Raw genomic sequence first — 20,569 nt, 5'->3', positions numbered from 1 at the left:
ATGAGCTTAGAGTCCCGGCAAACCAGGGGAGCAGCAGCTGTTAGTGTCCCTCTAGAGACCTCCTGGTCAGCACAGGATGCCAAAGGAAAAGTCATTAGGACTTTTTTCTTTTTCCTTTAATAGCTGTTTCAGTGAGAGGCTCTAAGGCTAAATGTGGCCTACAACTACAAGCATATTATTATATTTGACCTAATTATGTTTTTATTTTTTGTTTACTATTTTTTGTCACTTGCTGACTTTTATAAAGAGCTCGTATAAAAATCAAATTTCTTAATTCTTTGGGAAAATATAAGGTTCTAATTATCCCACTCTCCCAAGGCCACCAACAGCCATAGCTGAAGAATAGTTTCTCCCTATGTACAGCAGGTGCTCTCGGGTATAACACAGGCTCTGCCAGGCCTACTTAAATCCTTATATTCTTGCTCCAGTCCTCCAAGAATGTGAGCATGTTTCCCTGCCGGACATCTGGTCTCCCAGGAAAGGAGACTTCCAGCAAGGATGTAAGCACAGAAAAAAGAAAAGCAATCAGATGGCTTGTGAATTAAACGGTGCCCTTTGAACCATACCAGTTTCTAGAACATTAAAAAACTAAAAGAGCTATATCCCAGAGCAAATAAAATAGCAGATTTTATTGAGAGGTTATTTGAAATGGCAAGCCAAAATAAGAGCTATGGTTGTCCTAATTCACCATCTTCCCATTCTCATACTATCCTTCAGCTAAAAGATGATATTATTCAAAGATGAGTTTTAACTAGAAAGGAATCAATATGGCACCTGTGCCTAAATTCTGCTAAAAGTAACTAGAAGGTGTTTTGGAGCAGAAGTTACAAAATAAAACAGTTATGAAAGCAACAATTAAGATAATTTGTCCAAGAGAACAAAGGAAAAGTTAAGAGAAAAAAAGCCCTTTATATTTAAAAAAATACAAATAAGTTTTTTAGAAAAACTAAAACTGATTCTTCATATAATATTTATAAGGTTTTAATTAAGGGATTATTAAACAACAGAAGGAATTGAAAGTGGGCCAAAATGTATCAGAGAAAAATAAGAATAGTATTACAGAGCTAAAAACCACATTAGAGGGAAACAAAATGTAGCAAATTTGACAAAAACACATTCAGAAACATGATGGACAGGCCTGGAGCAAAAATCTTGACATGGAAAATAACAAATATACTCAAATATGCTCAAATGTAAAGAAGAAGAAACATCAAAGGGGGCTGTATTGATTCAACCTACTGTAAATACCATTAGTGTCTTACAGAAAATAACAGAACAAATTGTACCAGAAAAGTGTTTTAAAATAAGGTGTTGGCTGGGTGCAGTGGCTCACGCCTGTAATCCCAGCATTTTGGGAGGCCAAGGCGGGTGGATCATGAGGTCAAGAGATCGAGACCATCCTGGTCAACATGGTGAAACCCTGTCTCTACTAAAAATACAGAAAATTAGCTGGGCATGGTGGTGCGTGCCTGTAATCCCAGCTACTCAAGAGGCTGAGGCAGGAGAATTGCCTGAACCCAGGAGGCGGAGGTTGCGGTGAGCCGAGATCGTGCCATTGCACTCTAGCCTGGGTAACAAGAGCGAAACTCTGTCTCAAAAAAATAAAAAATAAAATAAAATAAGGTGTTGAACTTGTAAAGGATAGACTGTATTCTAGGAGAGATGATTCTAAATTCTTAATTCCAATCATATCTTGGAGCAGTTACCGACGTTCAGGGATAAAAAGATAATCCAAACAGAACAAAGCAAGGTCTATACAGGGGGAAATCAAGGAGACTAACTTCAGATTTCCTGGCAATACTGGTCAATACCAGAAGATGATACAGCAGTGTCTATAAAGTTTGCATAAAAGAAAGTGTAACCTGTCCTGTCATTTAAATCATGCAAGCTGAAATGCACCAGCAAGCTTCTTTTGAATCTGTATTAAAACTTAATGATACAATTTAGTCGCATAGAAAATCAATGAAAAGAGAATTGAAGAATGGGGAAGCCATGGTAAGAAGTAGTGGTAGTGGTCGGGTGCAGTGGCTCACACCTGTAATCCTAGCACTTTGGAAGGGAAAGGTGGGCACATCATTGGAGGTCAAGGGCTGGAGACCAGCCTGGCTAACATGGCAAAAACTCATCTCTACTAAATATACAAAAATTAGCTGGGTGTGGTGACAGGTGCCTATAATCTCAGCTACTTGTGAGGCTGAAGCAGGCCCATGACTGGAGGTCAGGAGTTTGAGACCAGCCTGGCTAACATGGTGAAACCTTGTCTTTACTAAAAATACAAAAAATTAGCCAGGCATGGTGGCACACACCTGTAATCCCAGCTACTCGAGAGGCTGAGGCAGGAGAATGGCTTTAACCTGAGAGGTGGAGGTTGCAGTGAGCTGCGATTGCACCACTGCACTCCAGCCTCGGTAACAAGGTGAGACTCAATCTAAAAAAAATAGAAAAACTCTGATATTTTGGCCAAGCCTGGTGGCTCATGCCCATAATTCCAGTGCTTTGGGATGCCAAGGTAGGTGGATCATCTGAGGTTGGGAGTTTGAGACCAGTCTGGGAAATCCCATCTATACTAAAAATACAAAAACTAGTCAGGCATGGTGGCAGGCACCTGTAATCCCAGTTACTCAGGAGGAGAATTGCTTGAGCCCAGGAGGTGGAGGTTGCATTGAGCCAAGATCATGCCACTGTACTCCAGCTTGAGTGACAGAGAGAGACTCCATCCAAAAATAAAGGAAGAAGAAGAAGTACAGTAGTAGTAGAGATTACTGAATGGTTATAAAATAGAGCTAAGACATAGCCAAGGTAATTATCATTACAGACTAGAATGTAGATTCACAATGTGAAAGTAATATAACTAATACAAATGTTGACGGGCAGGTAAAAGGAGTTGAAAGAGTGCCCTCATATTCTTCTTCTTCATAGTGTGTCTTACCTGAAGTTGAAACAAAGTTTAAAATAATAAAAATTCCGTTTTGAAATGTGGAGTTAAAATAGATAATAATTCAATCTCTTAACATTAGTCCATAATACTTTATCTTAACTGTATTTCCCACCTTGGACTGATGGGTCAATGCTAATATGGTTAAGAAAAAGAACAGTATAAATAAGTAGATCCACAGAAGCCTGCCAGCTCCTTTCCTCCATAAACTAAATAAATACTAAGGAAGTGGAAAAGGATTTGAAACACCAAATTATTATTCCCAAGGACAATTAGTTAAATTTTAAAGCATTCTTTAAATTATTGTAAAGGGTACTGTATTTTCAGGTTAAAATAAATTTAGTTTTACTTTGTACATGTTGTGTAGGGATAATATTGAATCCCTGTATTACGATGTTGTAAAAGACAATATGGGATTTTAGCTTAAAGGGAACTGTGCCAATAAATACGAGTGATTTAAATCTGTGTGACTTAAATTTGTTTTTTGTGTGTGTGTGTGATGTACTAGTGTTGGAAAATAGTGAAGACTCCAGAAGTTAGTGACTTTGCAGCAATAACCACTATTGACCATGGGAGTTAGAACAGAAATATAATCCCTTTCTTACTTCTGAGTGGAATATTATAGTAGTCCACACTCTTAGCATACTCATTAAACTTAAGAAAGGGTCAGCACTCTGCACGTCACTTTTGAAAAGGGAACAAATATCTGAGCAAACCACAGGGTTTCTAATTTCCATCCCGGTTCTTAACAACAAAACAAAAAACCTACTTCCCCTAGTCAGACATCTCTAAGATATTATCATCTTTTGTGCTAAATGGATATGGAAAATATCTAGAAAATATGTGAGATGAGGAGGAAAAAAGGTCTAAAAAGAGAAAACAAAAAATACGTAAATATTTTAGTATAAACTATATACATATATAAATATGTTATCTATAATACATAATATATTATGTAATATTTTACATACATTTATAAGAAAATTATATATGATATAAATGTCTAAGTTACTTCATTTATCTAATATAAAGAGATAATCTGATAAATTTAGTTTTCTTGACAGGTGAAGGCCCAAAGGATAAATCAGAGACAAATATTTAAAAAAAATTTTTTTTAATCACTGAAAGGACCATTATGCAAAGAGGGAAACTACCTGGAAAACCTGTTTATTTTTCCTTGGATACTAGCATTCTATGTGCTTAAGCTCACTGAAATGAAGTGCACATTTAAGTGCTTCTTTCCTTAATGATAACCCTAATCTGGTTAAAAAGTGAGAATAGGTCATAATTGCTCAGTCTGAGATGAGAGCCTTTGGAGTCCCCTGGCTCCTGGATGCAATGCTTGTGCCCACTTGAAAAGGGAGCACAGGGACATCTGTCCCCTGTGGAGCTTTTCAAATGCTGAGCTGGAGCCACGAGGCCCCTCAGATTTTGGCAGTGATCACAACTAAGGAAACCAAGACTTTACAGTTACTACCCATGATTTACAAACTCTTCCATTTATGGAAACTCTTCATAGCAACCTGAAAACCACTCAGTATTTCATTTGAATTGAATGAAGTGCAATTAATCTAATGTTTTGCCTATTCTCTAAAATATTTTCTTGGATTCTATTCAGAGACCTTTCCTGATTCTTCTCTGTTTGGACAGGTGGAAAATTCTGGTGATCCCTGGCTCAAAGGTAGAAATTCACAGACTATATCATATTTTGAGTCACTTTACCTCGTCGTGATAACAACATCAACCGTTGGCTTTGGAGATGTGGTACCCAAGACATCCTTAGGACGGACCTTCATGATGTTCTTTACCCTGGGGAGTTTGGTGAATATTTTTAATATATTTTGAATATAGCTTCATAAACCAGAAAACATTTGGTTAATGATAATCAGTGAAGCAATATAGGTTTAAGAGTGAAAGTTGCATTACTTGGGGAAAGTGTCAAGGGCAAATAAAAACATGCATAGATCCCATATTTTCCAAACTGCATCCCCTGGAACTCAGGATAAAATTGCTTGGTTGCCAGGGATGAAGGATGGTAGACAAAAGAAGCAGACTTTCCTTATTAGGCTCTACATTGATTTGAGCAAACCTATCTTCCTTCATAGTTTGCCCATAAAATTAAAGTCTTTCTTCTAGAAAGGAAGGATACCTGAGATTTAGTCTGAAGAAAATTCCATTCCTCTCAGCCCAAATGAGTAACCTTTCACCAAAACAGCATTTAACTTTAGAGATGTGAACATCTGTGCCTGGCTTATCAATGTAGCAAAGGCAAAAGCCTCCTTTTCTTTTACTGACTTTCATTTCAATTTCTTAAAAACTACAACAGAGGTCTCTACTTTTTTGATATCTACCCATCCACCAACTCACATCCCTTCATTTTAGTCATTGTCTCTTAACCCTCCTCTGTCTCATATGCTTTAATTTTTCCACATGGTGGTAACCACTTGGGAGTCTGAGGCAGGAGAATCACTTGAACCTGGGAGGCTGAGGTTGCAGTGAGCCCAGATCTCACTACTATGCTTCAGCCTGGGAGACAGACTGAAACACTGCTTCAAAAATGAAAACAAAAAAAAAGTGACAAAAGGATAAGACATGCGAGGAAGTCATCTTGCCACTTTTCTTTGCTTTCATCATTTTGAATGCAGAAAAGCCTTATATTAAATGTTAACAAAATCCAAAGGCTGATATAAGGAAGAAAAACAGGGTCAATGCTAACATGGTTAACATGCTATTATGTGCTCTTAGATGACAGAAAGTTTTATATACCCTATTTTTCCTTTCTAATCTTGAAATTTTTGGAGTATCCATCAAAATAATGAGACCTAAGATTTTATTTACTGATCAATTTTAGATATTATTTGCAAACTTTATACCTGAAATGGTGGAACTGTTTGCCAATAAGAGGAAATGCACCAGTTCCTATGAAGCACTCAAAGGAAAGAAGTAAGTTGCATTTTAAGTAAAATTTCTACAGTTTGAGAAATTCTGTTAGCCACATTTCTCATTCTAGACATCTATTATCTGGCTTAGCTGTAGAATCCAAGTTAAATATATCAGTAACATCCTTCATTCACTAAAAAGAACTATGCTCAACTGAATACCATAAGAAAATGATATTTGCTATTTGATACAAACCACTACATAGATGTTCATAAGAACACTAAGTCGACTAAAATTACAGATAATGTTGTAATTCACTGTTAATAAGTATTATTGATTATGGCCCTATTTGTACATTCCTTATCACTAACGCTTCCCCTACAGCCATTACCAATTGTCTTACTCATTTTCCTTGTATGGGTAATTTACAGCTAACTTTACATCAGACTAAAGCCATGATTCCAATTTAAAATAATGAATTTAATTCTATTTTCTTAGCCAAAGCTCCACTAAACCATCTGGGGCTCATTTATGGATGAGGATTTGCCAGCATGATTAGAAGTTTCTACCCTCTCTTCCGTAGCGCCTCTTAGATGACTGATTTTTTTTCTTCTTCTCCATGCCACAGCCATGTGTTCTCAGGAGGAAAAGGGAATGGAGTTGTTTTTCTAATATTTATTTTGTGGATTTATGTTACCTTAGTTTCCATTTGGCTTTTTTCCCATCTAAGACAAAAAGAATGAAATGGAGATCTTAAATTAGATGTGATCCTTTTTAAAATTTACTTCCTGTCTGCTGTAATGAAAGAGGCATAATGGAGACAGACTCCTTCGAAGCAGCCTCTTAATACAGTTGGATGAAAACTATAACTGATCTAGGACTATAAAGGGAAAAAGAAACATATGAGGAAATAAACAAAAAATAAATAATAAGAAGCAATGAATTTACCTAGATAAGCCAAAATCTGCCCTCATTTGCCCCAGGAAAGGCCTATGGGGCACATACTAAATCAGTCAATGAGGTTTGGGAACTTTAACATTAAGTTAGGCTAAAATCATGTTTTCAGTTTTCTTCAATGATTAATAGGAGAAAAATAGCTCCTTTAAATGCATTAAACCTAAGACAATTTTTCATGACAAAAACTATGTGCATAGAGTTCTGCACCTGTCTTCAATGTCTCTCCACTGGGCTCACGTTTTTGTAACTACTGGATATTTGTACACGTGGAAAACAAGCTGAAACAACCTGGAATGTGTTGCTTTCTCAGCCGTGGTATTCGGCTGTGGAAGAAATGATGAACTTTGCTGCTTCTCAAGGAAAAAGCAAACAACAACAACAAAAACTCCGTATCAGACAACTAAGAATCAAATGAAAAAGGGAATGAAAAGTCTATTATAAGCTATAAATAAAGGTGAAATATCTAGCAATAATGATAGTTACTCTTGCATTCTTAAAAACTAAGTGCAATTTAAATGTTTGGAGTCATATTCTACTTGAGATGAGATAAAAGACTATGGATATCTGATGTTTCTTTTGTATTAGAAATGCAGTCCTTAGTGTTTCTATGTTTAAAATCTGGGTGATGCAAATACCACATTTATTGAAAACCAAGTTTAAGCTAATTGTCCCGCTCTAAGTGCTGACAGGAAGGTGTTTGTGTTTCTCGGATGATCCACCTCACCTGTTCTTGCTGTCTAGGTTCATTGTGGTCTGTGGAAATATCACTGTGGACAGTGTGACCGCTTTCCTGAGGAATTTCCTCCGCCACAAGTCAGGAGAAATCAACACTGAAATTGTTTTCCTGGGAGAGTAAGTATATCTGTATGGCTCATGGTTCTAAATTAATACTTAAAATATATACGAATATTTTTATTGCAAGAAAATTACCTTCACAATATTTATAGAACATTTAGGAATGGATCATAAACAAAAGGAAAAGGAAAAGGAATATCATGACCACAGCTAACCTCTGCAAATATTTTGAAATACATCTCGTCAGATGTTTTTCTGCATAGGTACTAGTATGATTTAAGTGATTATTATTTGGCATTTAGGTTACTCTACACATTATTATCAGACATGACTTCAATCTTCTGCAAAAGCCTGGTGCACTTTATAATTATTATTCTGTTAATTCTCAGAATTAGAAATGTGAAGCTCAAATCAATGCAGAAATGATTGTTCTTGATGGTGTTTTTGTTCTATTCAGTCTGTCTTTCCACTAGCAGAGTCTAAGTCAAATATTTTGTCAAGCACTGGGAAATAAATGTTTAGTAAAGAAAGATTTTAGGTATAGTTTAAGTATATAAAATGATTTCTTATGTTTACATTTTATAATTTTCAATTTGGTGAGATGGACTAGTTCATGTTTTGACTGTTGGCTTTTCTTTTTGAAATTTCCCGTTCTTTCTTTCATCCCCTCCTTTTAGGTGAATTACCTGTTGCTTTATTGACTTTTCTACCCAATATATGTTGATACTAGTCCTTTGTGTTATATGTTATACATGTTATTCTTTTCGCCTTCACCTTTTCATTTTTTCTGTGTTTTTGTTTTCTTACAGAAGTGTTTGATTTGCACGCGCTCCAGTCAGCTCATTCTTTTTGGCTCCTTGCTTTTCTGAAATTCTCTGGCCTCTCTGTTTTAGAATTAAGTGTACATTCCTCTACCACTTTTGTGTTCCTACATTGTAATTTTTGGAATTTAAGATCCATGGAATTGCTTTTGCCTGAAGTGTAGAGAATTAACTTTTTTATTTTTCTCAAATTATTAAGAACTTACCCAAGTATCATTCACTAAATAAGTCAGCCAGATTTGAAATGATATTTTGATCTTATGCAGGATTGTATATGGGATGGCCTCCATCTTCATGCACTGTGTAGTTGAGCAGTCTACTTTCACGTTATGACATGTTCAATTCACCATAAATTTGAGCCTTCATGTATGTAATAACCAATAGCTGTTTGAACCATTCTATGATGTTACTGCAAGCCAAGAATTCTGTTTAAGTAGCATCACTGTGCCCATCTTTCTAGCAATTTGTGCATTATTCAAATTTTTTTGTTAGCAAACAGTAAAAACAAAAAGTGCTAAACCTAGGGATAAGAAACTAATTATTATAATCCAATTGAGATAGAGGGGAAATCATTAGATATGTGACATGTTTTATCCACCTTTGCATTTTTATGGGCTAACATGCATTATTGTATTTGCTTAACCAAGATAATGAATAAAATTTTTTAATGGTGAAAATATAGAAAGTATCTATCTAGAATTTGTTAATTTCATCTATACTCTGATAACTCTGAAAATTTGCATCCTTTATTAGACATTCTTTGTGGCTTCTTATATGTATACAACTAATTACCTTCCGGATATTTTAACTGTAATATTATGAAGGCCCATCAAGCTCAACATTCTCAAAAGTGTACTCATAATCTTGTGTTCTCCTTTCCATCTCAAAGGCAAGCAAACAAAAATAAAACAAGGAAGGCAAACAACATTTTTTATTCTAGTAAATGAGACTTGATTAATATATTTCCTTAAAACAGAAAACTGAGTATGTCTCTGATACTCCTGTCTCCCTCAAACCTGATGTACAATTTCATCAATACCATTAATTTTGTCTCATATAAATCCTAATTCTATTTCTACCATTTTTTCTCCACTCTCACAACCCTATTCATAGCTAAATCTTGTCTTCTCAAAATTTCTCCAAAGATTGCTTTATTGGTTTGTTCTTTGTGCCCTAAAGCTCTTCTTCTCCCTTGATATGACCGGTTAGTTATTCCCATTCTTCAGCAGAGAGACATTCCCTATGCATGCTATCTAAATTAGTGTTCTCTAATTTCTTTCTATCTTATTACTCTGTTTTATTTCCCTTGAAGAAGTTATCACAATCTATAATTGTGGTAGAGTTTCCTTCAACACAGCTGTTAACATGTCCTCCTTTTACTATATACTCACGCCCCTTCTCCCATTTAAATGTGAAGTCTCTCTTCTACCTTTGAACCTGGGCTGACCTGTGGCTTGATTTGATAAATACAACACAGAAGATGAGACACTTTGCTACTTCAGGTCTAGCATTTAGGAGGATTAACAGTTCCAGCTTCCACTTAGAGCCCTGGGTCATCATGTAAAAAGCCATACTTCCTTGCTGGAGAGCAGGCCTAGTCAGCTGTCAGCTACTCTACTCATATAGCTGAAGCAACAATTGTGTGTATAGCCACTTCGGACATTCCAGCTCCCTGTCAAGTTCCTGGATGAATGTTCCTATGTGGATGGCTCTAGTCAACAATATATGGAACAGAAGAACAACCTGGCTGAGACTGGCCAACCTACAAAATCATGAATATAGTTTGTTATTGCTGCATAAGATCAATAATTTCTAGGATGATGTGTTTTGCAGAAATGGATAATTGATAAAACAAGTGGTACTAGAAGTGGGGTGCTACCACACCAAGAACCAAAATGTAAGCTTTTCCTTGAAACTGGTGGAGACAGAGACCAGAAGAATTGCATGGAGACTCAGTAAAGGCTGGAAGAGCAATGAGGAAATTACTGCTGGGTACTGGAGGAAGAGCAGCCCATGCATGGCATCATGGCAGAATGAAAAAAAAGTCAAGAGGAATAATGACCTCAGAGAGAAAAAAGTCAAATTTAGGGTGCAATCTATAACATTTGACTTCAAGGTCAAATTCAAGGATTCAAGCTGTAAGATCATTTGTTAAGACCTCAGAAAGATTTAACATGGTGACTTATAGAGGCTCTCAGTCAAGCAAAGGGGCTGCAAGGAAGCTTAAAGACGTTTTTCCCAGAAGCCTTACATTGTCAAAGTGGAGAGAGATCTGTCTACAAGGCATCATGGATCTGACTTTTAAGGCATGACATGAACCTGAATTAGGTTTATAGACTATTCTTGGGAAGGATGATGACTCAGGATCAGAGGACAGAGAAAAGAATTATGGACAATAGATTAACTCAGGAACACAGAACTGGGCCATAATTGAGAAGCATTCTCTACCTCTAATAACATATACTGAGATTTCAGAATTTCTGTGGACCCGTGATTTCTTGGTGCCCTCCATTACAACCCCCACCACTTTTGATGTGGCTTGTCTATTACAATTTTTCTATGCTTGTTGGTGTCATCATGGTGTGTTGACTATTGTAGTGGGGGTAATCACTTATCCATTCAGTTCACAGGTCTTCACATCAGGACCAGATGTGTTAAGGAGCTCCCATCCAGGTCTAGGTCTAATTTAGATGACAAGATCCTGGACATAGAGCTGATTCTCTATGAAGAGAATCAAATTAGAGTAATCAAATTAGAACACAGGATTACTCACTCAAAACCACACAACTACATGGAAACTGAGCAAACTGCTCCCGAATGACTACTGGATAAATAATGAAGTGAAGGCAGAAATAAAGGTGTTCTTCGAAACCAATGAAAATGAAGACACAATGTACCAGAATCTCTGGGACACATTTAAAGCAGTGTCAAGGGGGAAATTTATAGCACTAAATGTCCACATGAGAAGCTAGGAAAGATCTAAAATTGACACTGTAATATCACAATGAAAAGAACTAGAGGAGCAAGATCAAACAAACTCAAAAGCTAGCAGAAGAGAAGACATAACTAAGATCAGAGCAGAACTGAAGAAGATAGAGACAAAGAAAGCCCTTCAAAAAATCAACAAATCCTGGAGCTGGTTTTTTGAAAAGATCAACAAAATAGATAGACCACTAGCCAGATTAGTAAAAAAGAAGAGAAAGAAGAATCAAATAGATGCAATAAAAAATGTTAAAGGGGATATTACCACCAATTCCACAGAAATAAACTACCATCAGAGATTACTACAAACACCTCTATGCACATAAACCAGTAAATGTAGAAGAAATGAATAAACTCCGGACACTTACACCCTCCCAAGACCAAACCAGGAAGAAGTTGAATCCCTGAATAGATCAATAACAAGGTCTGAAGTTGAGGCAGTAATAAATAGCCTACCAACCAAAAAAAGTCCAGAACCAGATGGGTTCACAGCCGAATTCTACCAGAGATACAAAGAGGAGCTGGTACCATTACTTCTGAAACTATTTCAAACAATACAAAAAGAGGGAATCCTCACTAACTCATTTTATGAGAACAACATCATATTGATATCAAAACCTGGCAGAGGCACAACTAAAAAAGAAAATTTCAGGCCAATATCCATGATGAACGTTGATGCGAAAATCTTCAATAAAATACTGGCAAACCGAATCCAACAGCACATCAAAAAGCTTATCCATCACGATCAACTTGGCTTCATCCCTGGGATGCAACATATGCAATTCTATAAACATAATTGATCACATAAACAGACAAAAACCACATGATTATCTCAATAGATGCAGAGAAGGCCTTTGACAAAATCCAACAGCGTTTTATGCTAAAAACTCTCAATAAACTAGGTATCCATGGAACGTATCTCAAAATAATCATATGAAATGTTTATCTATTTATTTTGACCATTTTTATGCTGAATCGTTAGTCCTTTTTTATCTGAATACAATATGATGTGATTTATGTGATTTGAACCTTTGTCAGGTATATACAAGATAAAGTTTATTTCAGATTAAAAAATCTACCAACTCAAAGTTAATGCCAAATTTTATTAAATTTACCTTAACATTTAACATTTTGTTCTATTTATCTCTTGCACCTCTGCTCTTCCTTCCTATTGCAACGATTTTCTTCACGCCAAAAAGCAAAAATATTTTGGTATAAGTTTATGGGGTACAAGTGCAGTTTTGTTACATGGAAACATGGTGCAGTGGTGAAGTCTTGGCTTTTAGTGTAACCACCACCTGAATAATGTACATTGTACCCATTAAGTAATTTCTTATCTACCACCCCCAAAACCTTAAAATTTCCCGTAAGTGCAGATCTACCAGTGACTAACTCTGTTGGGTGTTGTTTTTCCAAATGTAATGATATATATATATTTTTTAATTCTTGAAGGACAATTTCACTGATACAGAGTTACAAGTTGGCAGTTTATTTATTTAAGAACCGTGAAATATTATTCCATTTACTTCTGATTTCTGTTGTTGCTATTAAGAGGTTTGTTGAATTACTTTGTTAAAAGAGCTATCTGTTGGAGGGCAGAGGAGGCGGCGCGGCCCGGCCCGTCCTCTCCATGAGGCTGCAGCAGGCGCCGGTGTCGGGAAAGGTGTTCATTCAACGAGACTACAGCAGTAGCACACGCTGCCAGTTCCAGACCAAGTTTCCCACGGAGCTGGAGAACCGGATTGATAGGCAGCAGTTTGAAGAAACAGCTCGAACTCTAAATAACCTTTATGCAGAAGCAGAGAAGCTTGGCGACCAATCATATCTTGAAGGTCGTTTGGCTTGTTTAACAGCATATACCATCTTCCTATGCATGGAAACTCATTATAAGAAGGTTCTGAAGAAAGTCTCCAAATACATTCAAGAGCAGAATGAGAAGATATATGCTCCACAAGGCCTCCTCCTGACGGACCCCATTGAGCGAGGACTGCGAGTTACTGAAATTACCATTTATGAAGACAGAGGCATGAGCAGTGAAAGATAAACCATAGAATTAAAGATCCCACTTCCAGCCGGGCCCCTCATATATCAACTGGCCGACCGCAGAGTGTCCCTACCTCCTCTCCAGAGCATCATTCCTTTCTATCTGCTGCCAGAGCCACGGTGCCATTTACTCCAAGGACTCACTTTCTATAATTCCACACCTGGAGTGACCTCTCGTCGCTCAGCATCCACTTTGTGTCTCCAAATTGTGTAGGACTCTGTAATCTTTTGATTAGTTCCTGAGAAACACAATGAAGCATTTCACTTTTTTATTCAGAGCCATTTAATAAAACATACAGTTGGTCAGCCCAGTGCAAAGCTTATTTCTTATCTGCCACCAGTACGTACCATTGGTTCTCTTCATTCCTTGGGCCAGCTTCTCAGGTGGCTTTAGACCTCAACAAGTCGTATCTTAGCCAGTGTTCCATCTTGTTCCCCTAAATTAATAAAATGCTTTTCTCCAGGATTTTGGTGAGGGGTTGGCTGTGACTGTGGTTTTGCTAATTCATCTCCCAGATTTCAAAGAATTACCAGTTTTGACTCAAATCTTAAGATCTGTTTCTACTATTTAGTTTCTCAAACCGAAGCTCATTGAAAAAATAATGTATAAGGTTATTTGTTTTATTATAGCAATTATTCCTAATTAAAGCAGTATTTAATGCAATTTCCAGTTATTTCTTTGGAGAATTTTATGTCATCGTTGCATTACCCTGAATGTTGAGAAGATGTGATGTGTGTTGCTTGTTCATCAAAAATCAGTAAGCACAATAAAGTGGATGCCAAACCATCAGACACTTAGATGTTCCTGCCGTGTCCGTGGATATGTAATAAGCAAGTATAAAAAATAATTGTAGTTTTGTTATAAATATAACTTATGAGAAAAAGAATTTGATAGGAATAATACTGTATATTACTAATTTTTAACAATTCCTACTGGCAAACCTTATGACTCACAGAATTTTCTCATATACAGTATTCAGTGCACAGAAATCTTATGATTGGATCAAGTACAGTAAGTTACTTCTCAGAAAAACTCTCAAGTCCGAGTCAATATTTGTAGCTCTCCTTTTGACTGTATGTTCCTAGGATAAGGGCTACTTAATGCCTTTCATTCATCCTTGGGGTTTGAGAGCACTGTATTTGGGAGAGAGTTTAAAAATACATTAGGAGAGGGAAACTATTAAAAGTTTCACTGTCAGAAATATTGTAGGTGCTGATACTGGATTTCGTCTTTCAGATTTAATTTCTTTTATGCGTCTGTTAGTCATTCAATAAATCCTGTAAGTATGTGTAACATTTTAATTGTGTAAAACTTGTTTGTTACCTTACAGCCTGTAATAGTGTGTCTGCATTTTCAACCCGTTGCAATAACTTTGCTGAAATATTAACACACTAATAAAACTTTTCTTAAACAAACAAAAAAAAGAGCTATCTGTTTTAAAGATCATACATTTTACTTTAAATGGATATGTGTTATAATTTTCCTATGTGTGTATAGGTTTGAATTTCTATTAATTTATCACAGTTAGGATGCATAAATCTCCCTGAGTCTCTGTATTGGTGTGTTTGATCATTTCTGGAGGATTCTCAATTATTTTAATTATTTCTTCAAATATTGCTTGTGTCACCTTTTTGTTTCTCCTTTTCTCCTGGGATTCCAATTACAGGTTAATGCTGCTAGTCTTTTTCTTTTTTATCATTCCAGTTATATAACCTGAATTTTTTTTTCTTTATTTTTTTTTAAGACAAGGTGTCGCTCTGTCACCCAGGCTGGAGAGCACCAGCATGATCTCGGCTCACTGCAACTTCCACCTCCCAGTTTCAAGTAACTTTCCTGGCTCAGCCTCCCTAGTAGCTGAGATAACAGATGCCTGCCACTAAGCCCTGCTAATTTTTGCATTTTTAGTAGACACAGGGTTTCACTGTGTTGGCCAGGCTGGTCTCAAACTTCTGACCTGAAGTGATCTACCCACCTTGGCCTCCTAAAGTGCTGGGATTATAGGTGTGAGCCACTGCACCCAGCCATATGTCATGAATTTATTACCCTCTCTTTTGAACTTATCTCCTCCCTTTTTATATCTCTGTGTTGCATTCTGGACAATTTATTTTGACCTAGATTCCAGTACCTTAGCTCTTTTTATGTATTTAATCTACATATAAACCCATCTATTACATTTTCAACTTCAGTTATTATATTATTTAATTCTAGAATTTACATTTGATTCTTTTTTTAAAAAATTAACTTTTGTTTTGATTTCAGGGGTACAGGTGCAGGTTTGTTATGTAGGTAAACTTGTGTCATAGGGTTTGTTGTACAGATTATTTCATCACCCAGGTATTAACCTCAATACCCAGTAGTTATTTTTGATTCTTTATCTAACTCTACTGTTTTTATTTATTAATTTATTTTTTGCATTTCTACACTTACCTTTTGTTTACTTCAACAAAATAAGCATAATTATACTGTAGCTAGTGTCCATAATTGAATGGCTCACGTCTTTGGTTTTACTGGCTGCTGCTTCTGCTGGATGTTACGCATACCGTCTTGTTTTCTTTGTATGCCTATTGTCTTACATTATGCACTGATTCCTGTATTGCACAATTATACGTGGAAACACTGTGCACTTAGAAAGACGATGTTACCTTCTTCCAGAGAGCGTATTTTTTTACTTTTGTGAAGTAAAACGGGGCACTTTTGCCTCAGGACCGTCTTAATCCAAGCACAATGCTTGAAGCTCTCTTTACTTCCCAGGTGACAAACTCAGAATGACAGCCCATTTAAAAGTTAGATTATTCCATTTTACCGTTCTTCTTTGCTTCTACGCTTTTGTTATGGCAGCTTATATTTTGGAAAAGATATCAAACTCTTCATTTTGTACGTCAGGGGAACTGCACTTTTTGTCCTTTGACGTGTGTGACCACCAAATGTTATCTCAGTTTGGTAACTGCGTCTTCTGAATTATGAAGTGTCTTCATGGGAAGAAAATTGGTCTTCACTCGATTTCTCTCAGATTTTGGCCTGATAGTTCTTCATTGTGTGTTTATATCATGGATGATTTCTTAGGAGACAGTTTTAATATTTCATTCAGCTTTTTTATATATCCTCAGTAGGGAGTTGGCTGAAGTTACCTAATTTATTATTCTTGAAAGTATAAGCTCTCAGTTCTGTTAATATTTTCTGTATGCAAACATGCACAGAGCTCTCACTTGTCCACATATACTGATGATCCTACATCACATACTGAATGCAAAGTGTTCTAAGGAAAAAAAGGAAGTTTCATTCCAAAGGATTGATAACTTCAGAGTATTTGAAAATATTGCAGTTGGTAGTGGGCCAGATGATAAAGGTGTCTTGAGTCCGTTGTGGAGACTTGACTTTAAGAAAGGTAATTTTCTTTGTGTCAGTTCTGATTGTTGGAGTACTGTGAGTAGAGGGATGACATGATTCTGCATCAGTTATGAGAATTGCAAATCTCTTCTTCCTGTTGATAATTTATTTGTCTTTTTACTGAATATTGCAGGTTTTTGTGATATTTAAAAGTTTTTAATATTATTACAATCAAATATTGAACATTTTCTATTATATTAAATCACTTCTTGTTTTTTGTTTAGAAAATATTTCCCTATCCCAGTGTTTAAAATATGTTGAACTACATTTCCTACTAAGATTTAATTTTCTTCTTTAATTGGTTTACACATAAGCACATTTTGGTTATTTATGTTACTACTTATTTTTAATAATGTAAGCACCAATGCATGAACTCACCACCAAGATGAAATTTAGGACAATAACCCATATCTAACTGTATGATCCTCTCCATATTTCAACCTACTGTCAATTTTTTAAATATCACTACCATTCTTTCTTACTCCTATGTTTTATTAAATCTATATACACATCCAAAATGTGCATATTACTTTAGACATGTTAAACTTTATAGAGGGAATACCATACCAGTGTAATAATTGGGGGGTTAGGTTTTATTCACTATATATTATATTAGTAAGATGCTTTCATATTTTTGAGTGTTGCTGTAGTTAATTGGTTTTCCTTGTTAGTAATATTCATTTTCCTCAGTTCCGCACTTCTTTTGGTGTGATTGGGGTTATCTCTAAATTTTGCAATTGGAAATAATTTTGTTATCAATGTGCTTGTACATGTGTGTGCTTAATAGTGTTAAGTATATGAATGTTCATTTTTAGGCTTTTTTCCCAAGTTATTGCACCATTTTGCAAGCCTTTCAGAAATGTGTAAGAGTCTTCACATATCTATATATCTACATTCTTTCTAACAATTGGTATGGTTATTTTTTAAATCTTTGCAATAAAAATCAATGTAAAATGGAACCTTCTTGTGGTTTTGATTTCTATGCCCTTTATCACTACAGATGTAGAGCTTCACCACGTTTATTAGTCACACATCTTTTTTCTTTCCATGACATACTCATTCATGTGTTTTGCCTATTTATTTTTTTACTTAACTATTTAGTGTAGTTTTTGTTATTTAATTTCAGGAATGCGTAATATATTATTTACACTAATTCGTAGTCAGTTGTGGGAACTGCAATTTCTTCTTCCAGTTTATAATTTGCCTTTTTACTGAATACTATGTCTTCTGATACTATTATTATAGCCAAATATTGAATATTTTCTATTATATTAAAGCACTTCTTGTCTTTGTTTAGAAACTCTTTCTCCGTTCCATTGTTTAAAATATGTTGAACTACATTTCCTACAAATAATTTTAAATTTTTGTTTTTGTCATTTAAGTCTCTAATTCATTTAGAATTTTTTGTAGAGTAAGACACATTTATAAAGTTTTTACCTTATTCCATACAAATATAATTATTTTGTCAATGTCAGTTATTGAAAAACCCTTCTCTCTCCTCACTGATCTGGCATGCCACCACTATAAATAGTGTACTTTCAATTTTATATAGAAATTGCACATATTAATCTTGTAATTAATTTTGTATATCAATCTTTTTTCTAACCACATAAACTTTATTTTTTTGTAGCAATATTAAGGGTTTCCATGTAAATAATTATATTTATAATTAATTGTATAATTATTTATATTTGTATTATAATTATTTACATTAAATTAATTTATGTTTATTTTATTATCTTTATAATAAATATAAATCAAGATTTATAACTCTGTATAAATCTTCATTAATTTCTCTATCCCTGTATTAGTGCTATATATAGTCTTTTAATTACTTTATAGCTAGTCCTATATATCTATAGGGCAAGTCTTTTTACCTTTCATTTTGTTTTTTGATAGTTGACAAGCTTTCCTTGGCCCTTTATATTTTACATAAATTGTAAAATTATTTTATCATGTATATTATTTTATTATGGAAAACTGTAGAAATTTAGTGAAAATCTAATCAAAACTTTAGATGCAGCATTGACTACTTTAGGCTACAAACTCTTCCCAACTTTTACTATACTGGAGTTATTCATTTATTCAGTTCTAATTTAGTACCCCTTAAAAATATGGTATAATTTCTCAGGTGGAGAGCTTACTAACTTTTATTTCTGGGAACTTGGTATTTTCTGATATTAGTGAAAGTAATATCTTCCAGTTGGGTTTACTTATTGTTTGCTTTTATACAGGAAAAACACAATTAAATTTTGTATATTAGTTTTTATATCTAACCACATAAATTTTATTTTTTTCTGTAGTAATATTAGGGGTTTCCATGTAAATAATTAAATTTATATTATTTTTGTAATTATTTATATTTGTATAATTATGCTTATAATTATTAACATTGAAAATTTATCTTTATTTTATTATCTTTATAGTAAAATAAATCTTTGTAAATCAAGATTTATAAATCTTTATAAATAAATCTTTAAAATAAAATCAAGACACAATATACGCCTAAGGATTGGAAAGAAGGAAATAAACTATCTTTATCAGAAATAATATGATTGCTGAGACATGAAATATAATGTTGAAATAAAACAGTGATGATATCTTTTCTTCTCATTTTAAAAAAAAAACCTTTAATTCTTTTGTTAAAGATACCTTTTTTAATTTAAAGATATTTGTTGGGTCAAAAATATTATCTTCTACTTCTAATATGCCATGAGTTGTATTTCTTAACTATGAAGAAATATTTCTATCAATTTGTCTCTGCATGTGAGATGATTATATAATTGTTGTTTTTAAATTTGTTAATGTGATGAATCACATTGATATTTTTGATAACATGATTATTTTGTCATTTTTAGTATTGGTTAGGAGCTATTTCATATTTTTAATGTCTTTGAAGGGCTTTGTATAAAAATGGGATTATGTGTTACTTTAAAGTATGGTAGAAGTTAAATATGAAACCATGTAAAACCAGTAGGTTTCTACATTTTATTGACAGGGAGTGTGTTTGGTTGTGTAGGTTTGTGTATGAGTTTGTTTTTGTTGTATTTTGAGAGATTTTAAACTACAGCTTCAATTTATTTAACAGTTATAGGGCTGTTTAGGCTTTTTGTTTCTTCTAGAGTTAGTTCTGGTAAGATATATTTTTAAGTAATTTGTTCATTTTGTTTAAGTTTTCAGAGCTGTTGACATTTAGTTATTTGCACTTTTATTATTTTTTATATCTACTTTGACTTTATATGTATTATATTTTCTTTATTCAATATTTACATCATTTTTATCTTTTCTTTTTTCTCCATTAACTTTATCAAACTGTTGCCTATTATGCTAGGTTATTTTTCAAAGAACTGACTTTTCATGTGGCTTATCTTCTCTGTTTTATCTTTTCATCCCTTTTTCATTGTTTCTTATTCTTGTTTTTATTATTTCTTTTCTTCTTATTTCCTTAATCTTATTCTAATATGTCTCTAAAGCTATAAATTACTCCTAAGGCACTGATGTTATTGTATCTGGAAAATATATGTTTAATATTTTCAACATAATTTATTTCTGAGAATAATGATAAAGAATTGTTGTAATTTCTTCTTATCCCATAGATTTCTAGCAATCTATTTTTTTTTTAATTTCTAAATATGAAAACTGTTTTTGTTTGTGTTTTGGTTAACGTCTAAGTTAATTATATTGTGATCAAAGATCACTATATATAATAACTATGTTTTGTAATGTGTTGAGGCTTTCATTATCTGTCAAGTAAAGTACTACTTTAAT

General features: G+C 34.4%; 2 protein-coding genes across 2 annotated transcripts in view; both read left to right on the top strand.

The window, feature by feature from the left end:
* KCNU1 (potassium calcium-activated channel subfamily U member 1) overlaps positions 1-20,569 on the top strand; it is a 132,217-nt gene that overhangs the window by 25,347 nt on the left and 86,301 nt on the right. Inside the window, exons 8-10 of the mRNA XM_064368685.1 lie at positions 4,586-4,756; positions 5,787-5,878; positions 7,514-7,624. Coding sequence (XP_064224755.1) covers positions 4,586-4,756; positions 5,787-5,878; positions 7,514-7,624 — 374 coding nt within the window. The remainder of the gene's footprint in view (positions 1-4,585; positions 4,757-5,786; positions 5,879-7,513; positions 7,625-20,569) is intronic.
* Positions 12,966-14,213, top strand: LOC105733588 (golgin subfamily A member 7-like). The gene has a single exon (XM_064368610.1). The coding sequence runs from the start codon at positions 13,001-13,003 to the stop codon at positions 13,412-13,414; it is 414 nt and encodes a 137-aa protein (XP_064224680.1). The 5' UTR covers positions 12,966-13,000; the 3' UTR covers positions 13,415-14,213.

The sequence above is a fragment of the Aotus nancymaae genome, unplaced genomic scaffold, assembly GCF_030222135.1.
Source record: "Aotus nancymaae isolate 86718 unplaced genomic scaffold, 86718_ANA_hifiasm-v0.15.2.pri h1tg000079l, whole genome shotgun sequence".
NCBI classification, from domain to species: Eukaryota; Metazoa; Chordata; class Mammalia; order Primates; family Aotidae; genus Aotus; species Aotus nancymaae.
The sequence above is the reverse complement of the archived record's forward strand: the minus strand, read 5'-3'. Positions and strand labels throughout refer to the sequence as shown.

Bases quoted from the DNA above. Each gene is read 5' to 3' on its own strand.
- LOC105733588 (XM_064368610.1), top strand. From the start codon at position 13,001: ATGAGGCTGCAGCAGGCGCCGGTGTCGGGAAAGGTGTTCATTCAACGA.